This window comes from Arachis stenosperma, chromosome 5 (genome assembly GCF_014773155.1).
Source record: "Arachis stenosperma cultivar V10309 chromosome 5, arast.V10309.gnm1.PFL2, whole genome shotgun sequence".
Taxonomy (NCBI): Eukaryota; Viridiplantae; Streptophyta; class Magnoliopsida; order Fabales; family Fabaceae; genus Arachis; species Arachis stenosperma.
Genome location: NC_080381.1, coordinates 33,412,553 through 33,419,053, shown reverse-complemented (window position 1 = coordinate 33,419,053; position 6,501 = coordinate 33,412,553). Strand labels below are relative to the sequence as shown.

The window sequence follows — 6,501 nt, the reverse complement described above, 5'->3', positions numbered from 1 at the left end:
TTAACTACGGTGTTTTCTCAAACACCTTATAGACTCCTTATCAGGGGAGGTAGCTAATCTCAATTCAAGATCAATGTCATCATTATCGCTAACTCTTCCTACAGAGGGAGAGTTATTGCGGCGGCGCATTCCCGCCGGTGATGCCTCCACCGCAGGTAACAATAGCTTTTCCGGCGGTGGCAATACAGCGTCACCAAAAGCAGCGATTATTATTGGTTTGTATTGGTACGGTAGTAGATTATGCATAGCGATAATTTGCCTCTCTCTTCTATGCGCATTCTGGTGCCCTCCAAGTGCTTGAAAGTTCTGGAATCTTCGATCACAGTATGAACACACTATACAGTTATTATTAGTTCCGCTAGTGGTATTTTCCAAAGGAAAACCTAATAGCTTCAGCTCTGATGCTGGCTTTTCTGAAGAAGACGATGAGTAATTCATCATATTATCTGATTTTTTTCATCAGTTGTTCAAAACCTCAAAATTTGATTTCTTGCAATGAATGTTAGATTAATTATCTACTATATATATAATGACATCGCAGAGAAGGAAGAGAGAAGATAGTGCTAGGGTTTTACTTTTGACATGAATCATGTACGGCCCAAAACGTAAATGTATATTATTAACTTTTCAATTATTATGCATTGTTTTTTTTTTTTTTTTGGTGACTAATTATTATGCATTGTTATGTCCACAAAGAATTGGATATTAAATTAGTTATCTAAATAGAATAGATATTAAAATATAATACATTAAAAATAAATTAAATAAATATATAATAATTAATTTGATTATTTATTTTTTATATATAGTAATTTTGCTAAGTTTTTTTTTTTTTTAACTGAAGATAGTGAAACTCAAATTTGCAATCTTTTAGATGAGTACGGAAAGATTATGTCATTTAAACTATAGCTAACAATTTTACTAAGTTTTTTACTTTAACAAAAAATGGATTAAAAATTACCTTTTTTATGAAAATATAATTAATATAAGTTTAAATAGAAGATAACTTTTAAGGTTTTTTCGCTCTTTTTATTAGTCTTATAATTAATTTTTTTAATGGATGCAACAAGAATCAAATTATAGATTTTTAAGTCATAAAAACCTAAACGTATTTATTATGTAATACAAGTAGGGTTGAAAATATTAAAAAAAGAATTAAGTATATTTTTTATTTATTTTAAAAATATTTTTAGTATTTAATTTTATTTAATTTTATTTTTAATATTTTTGATTTATTTAATTTTTTATTTGTGTCAATATTATTCCTGAATATTTTTAATTTTATTCCCAATATTTTAGATGAAGTTAACGTTCATGAGTAATTTTAACACAAATTAAAATATTAAAAATAAAATTAAATGTTAAAAATATTCTTTTAAAAATAATCACAACGTTATGGAAAAAAATTAGAAAATTAGTAAAATTTATTATTTTTGACTAATAATTTTAGCTATTAATCTAATTCTTTTAATTTAACAATATATTTTTAGTTTATATTTTTAAATATTATTAACTGATTATTGATAAAAATAATAAATTTTACTAATATTCTAATATTATTTTTAAAAAAATATATAATACCTTTAAGAAAAAACAAAACAAAACCCAAAAACATGTAAAACATTCTCCCACTTCCACGAAGTTATTGCAATCAGATGTGATGAAATTAAGGGTGCCTAGTGTTGACGAGGGGTCCATTGTTCATATAATCGACACATCAACCTAACCTAAGTCTAATAATGCTATGCTCCTCAATCATCAAAGACTTTACTAGGCGTCTAAATAAAGCTGTCCATTTTGTTATCATTATGATTATGATAGCTAATATGTCGCATAAGCATACAACAATTGTGTTATCATTTTCTAACAAGCAGTTCCATCCATCTTCTCAAATCTCAACACGCTTTCTCTTTCCCCTCAATTATTTCTAATATAATAGAAAACAATTCATCCGGCTTCGAAGTCGTGACTATCCTTTTAAGTTTTATGTAAACTTTTTCGTTATTATAAACTGAAACTTGAAAACCAGAAATCAATATCTCAACATTATGCGAATATTATCTTCACCACCTTTAATTTTTCTTTTTTCCCAGTTGATATAAACTACGTACTGAAAGACTATTTAAACGGCTTGAATACCGTAGAGAAAAAAATTATCCTAGTTAAATGAATCATTCTTCTCTCCTGTTTTTAGAGTCAATTTGAATTAATTTTTTTAAAAAATAATTATTTTATTTTTTAAAGAAATTAATAAATAAAAATTATTTTATATTTAAATAAATTTTTAAATATTAAAATTTTTTATTTTTTTGTCTAAAAACAAATTAAAGTATTGGTGGCTTTTAAAAAAAGCAAATAATTTTTTTAAAGAAAAGGAACAACTTTATAACAAACAGTCTATAATATAATTGTTAAAATTGCTTACAAACAAAAACCGTGATATATATATATATATATATATATATATATATATATATATATATATATATATATATATATATATATATATATATATATATATATATATTACACAAAGAAGTCAGATCATTATTATAAGAAGGTTAAGCATAATTTTAATTTTTATAATTTTGATCAAAAATTAAAAATTTTCACAAAATTTTTTTGTGTTTAAAGTTGTCCTTAATATTGAATATTGTTTTAAAATCATCATTTCTTAAATTTTCGGACAAAATTATCCTTAAATTTTTTTTCTTCTTCTTCCCATTCACTGTCATCCTCAGAACTTCAATTTTTCTCAGCTTCTCTAATCATTCATCTTTCCCACTCTCTTTGCCAATACCTTTCATCCTTCACCTCTACCTCCATCATCATCTTAATTTGACTAGCTAAAATAATGTTAATTATTCATCAATAACAGACATCTAGACCTCAACATTCGCATAAAGTGAAATATTATATTCTCCCAAAGTTGTAAGTTCAGTGACAACATGTGTTAGCACAAAGTGCAGTGTTGGAGGATGCTTCTTTAGAAGCTCCATTACGGCATCTTCTCGATGTCCTTCTCATCAACCTTGTTTTTTTAAACATTTTATTTTATCTCTTTATATCGCTTTTCTTGAACTCTTAGATTTGAAATCAGCTGTTTTATCTTTCGTTTTATTATTATTTCCGTCGTGTCTATTCCGCTGTTCAAGAACTTAAAGCAAAGAAAAATCAATTCATCATTTGAAAAATTCGATTTTCTCTCTTCAACCTTCAGATTGAAAAGTGTGTCAAAGTATGAGAATATCGTTGCGATTTCATCCGAACTTGAATTTTTTATAGCTTTTCTTCTATACTCAATCAATGACACTATAAAATCGACTTGTTCTTTTCAAACCTCCAACTCTCTTTTCCTTTGTTTCGAGAACAAAGGACTCAGGATCGAAAGGTAATAATCAAATCTTGGATTTAGAGTTATCAGAACGTTCTTCGTCACTTGATCTATTTTTTTCATTCTGTGTTCTTCCATGTAAGGGATGATGGAGGTAGAGATGAGGGTTAAAAGATGTTGGTGAGGATAATGGGGAATGAAAAAACTGGAAAGAATTGAAGGTCTGAGGATGATGGTTGATATGTGTTTAAGAGGGTATTTTTTTATCATTTTAGAATTAAGGGGCAGTATGATAATTTTGTTATGTTTAAGATTTGAATGCTAGAAAAATTAGTTATGTAAGTCTTGGACATTAATAGCAGACCAACACTTCATCTTAAAAGTAATAGTGCTGACTTGGCGGCATTCATGCATGAAGAAATATATCAATCCTTAGCTAAGGATGAGATGACAAGGACTGTTGGGTTAAATGAAGACAATAAATTTGAATTTATTTGATTTAAAATTGAATTTGATTATTATTAGAATAATTTATTAAATGATTTGATTTGATATTGATTTGTTTATTAATATTTTTAAGAATTTAAAATTTAAATAAAATCTAATTGATCTAATTTAATAAGATTAATTCTAATTTAAATTAATTATTATATCATTAGGAGTTAAGTTTAAATCAAATCTGATTTGATTATAAATCAAATACGATTTAAATTGGTTAGAATTAATTTTGAGTATATCTTTTATTTAATTTAATATTTTATTATTTGATTTTAGAAAGATTTAGCTCACTTTTAGGCTGATCAATTAAAAGTCTATTTAAATAAGTTTGTAAGATATTTTATGTAATTTTTTATGAAAAATTTTATGGGTGTTTTAATGCACATTTTTCTATGTGTATTCTAGTGAAGTGAGTGATTTACTTTTCTTATTGTATGAAGAAATTGAAGTACTCAGCCTAAAATAATCCTTAATGTTAACAATTTCAGTTTTATTCCTTTGATCTAGGTTGTTAAGGATGTAAAACCCGGTTAATTGATATATGATTAATCCATAAATTAAGATTTATTCTAGAAAATTAGAAATGTGATTTTTATGGTTTAATATAATAGAGAAAATCAAAACGAAAATTTCGACATTAAATTTAAAGAATTTGGCCCAAAATTGGACCGAACGGACTAAACCGGACCAACCGAGCCCCCTTGGCCTAACCCAAATGGGTAATTAAATGAAGGCAACAACCTTCTTCCCCCAGCCACACACATAAACACGCTGAAATACATATGGGGAAGGGATGAGCATGTCATGAAAACATAAACTTAGCTTAATCTTCAATCCTTGATAACTTTTGATCCAAAGCTCCGATTGCCCCCGCACAAAGCCCATAAGGTTGTGCAAGAGTTAAGCCACGAATTAATTTCAAATTTTCAGCCCTTAATTTCGAAAATATTAGAATAAAGTGTTGAGATTTTGGGCTCTTTGATGTAATAGGATCCAAATAGCTTGAAGGGAAGGCTTAGTCTTGCCTCTTTGATCCTTGGGGAAGGTAAGAGATCTCAAACCCTAGTGAAATCTTTGAATTAAGGCATTTGGGTATTGAGTTATTGTATTTGGATATGATAATTGTGGTTTAAGTAGTGTGTTTGTGAATATTGAAGGTTGATTGAGGTCTTGGAGAGCTTGGAATAAGCTTTTGGTGCTGAAAATCTATTCTTGGAGGTATCAAAATCTTGAGAGCTTGTGAAAAAGTGAAATTGGAAGTATTCCTGATTGAGCGGAGAATCGGCCAATGTATGGTTTCGATTTCCTGGTCAAAGTTAAATAATTAATGAAATGTTACATGACAACAATACAAGAATAAGGTCGATAATTTGGAGAATAAGTACAAGCTCTAAAGGCAAACAATCAACCGTGGATGTATCAATACATTTATTTATCATTCTCCTTAATTATGAAGAAAATCATTCATTTAAATTATAAGAAAAATGATAAATAAATATATTGATGCATCTATGATTGATTTTGTGCCTCTGGAGCTTGTACTTATTCTCCAGATTATCAACCTTGTTCTTGTATTGCTATCATGTAGGACGTTTCGTTAATTATTTAACTTTGACCTGACGGTGAGACTACATTGAGGCTAATGAAACTTTTTTGGATTCAAATAGGACCACTACAATATTTTTTACCTAAGGTAACTCTTATTCGAAGTAACATTTAACAAAATTTGCTTTAGATAGGCAAAGACAAAATTTTTTACGAGTTGCTTTTGAGTAAGACAAAGATGACAAAATTTTTGCCACCCACAAAAATAGTTGTCTTTGATATCTAAAACAATATTTATAAAATATTGCAATATAAAAACCTTAAGATAATATTTTTAAATAAAAATACAACAATTTATAAGTGTTGTCAAAAAAATTGAATAAATAACATTTATAAAAGAGTTGCCTAAAATTATTCATAGTTAAAAATTTTAGAGAAAAATTTTTAATCATCTTCCTACCAATTATTTGTCCAATCAAATAACTTTAAAAAAAAAAAGAACAAATATATCATGTATGTGCTTCAGTTCACTACCCTAAGCCCTAACACTTCAGTAACCCATCACTAACAGCGACACACCCTTCCCTGCCAGTCAAAGTCCTAACAGTGACAACAGCTCTCGATTGTGGCGCTATCTTCCACGTACAGCGACTGCGCGGTGCTTTCCTCCACAGGCGTCGGCGCGGTCACCTTCTCCATGCACGCTGCTCCACGGCGACGGCGCAGTGTGCTCCTCGTTCTGTGTCGAACAACCACAGTCGAGAAACCCTTCTCCCTTCTCTTCTCCTTCTCCTTCTTCCTCTTCTTCTCCTATCTCACCTCCTCCTCTTTGCAAACTCCAACAATACTATATGCAGTTGCAACCTCCTCACCCCAGCTTTCTTATTCATGTCATAACTGGGAACAAAAATGTCCATTTTGGTGATAGCAGTGCCTTGGCTTCTGGAGGAGTGCATATTGGTAAGAAGATTCTGAATTTTACACTGGGAATGAAATTTCTGAATGCATTGATTCTGAATTTTACTACGGAATGGAATGCATGTTTAGAGACATTTTCCTTCTTAATTGTACTAATAAATAATATAACGTGCAGAAACAACAACTTTTTATTAAACCTCGCTCTT

At 28.9% G+C, this 6,501-nt stretch overlaps 1 protein-coding gene across 1 annotated transcript; it reads right to left on the bottom strand.

Moving 5' to 3' along the window:
• Positions 1-438, bottom strand: LOC130980669 (zinc finger protein 6-like). The gene has a single exon (XM_057904327.1). It carries the CDS (start codon positions 436-438, stop codon positions 1-3), a length of 438 nt encoding a protein of 145 aa, XP_057760310.1.
• Positions 439-6,501: the final 6,063 nt, after the last annotated feature.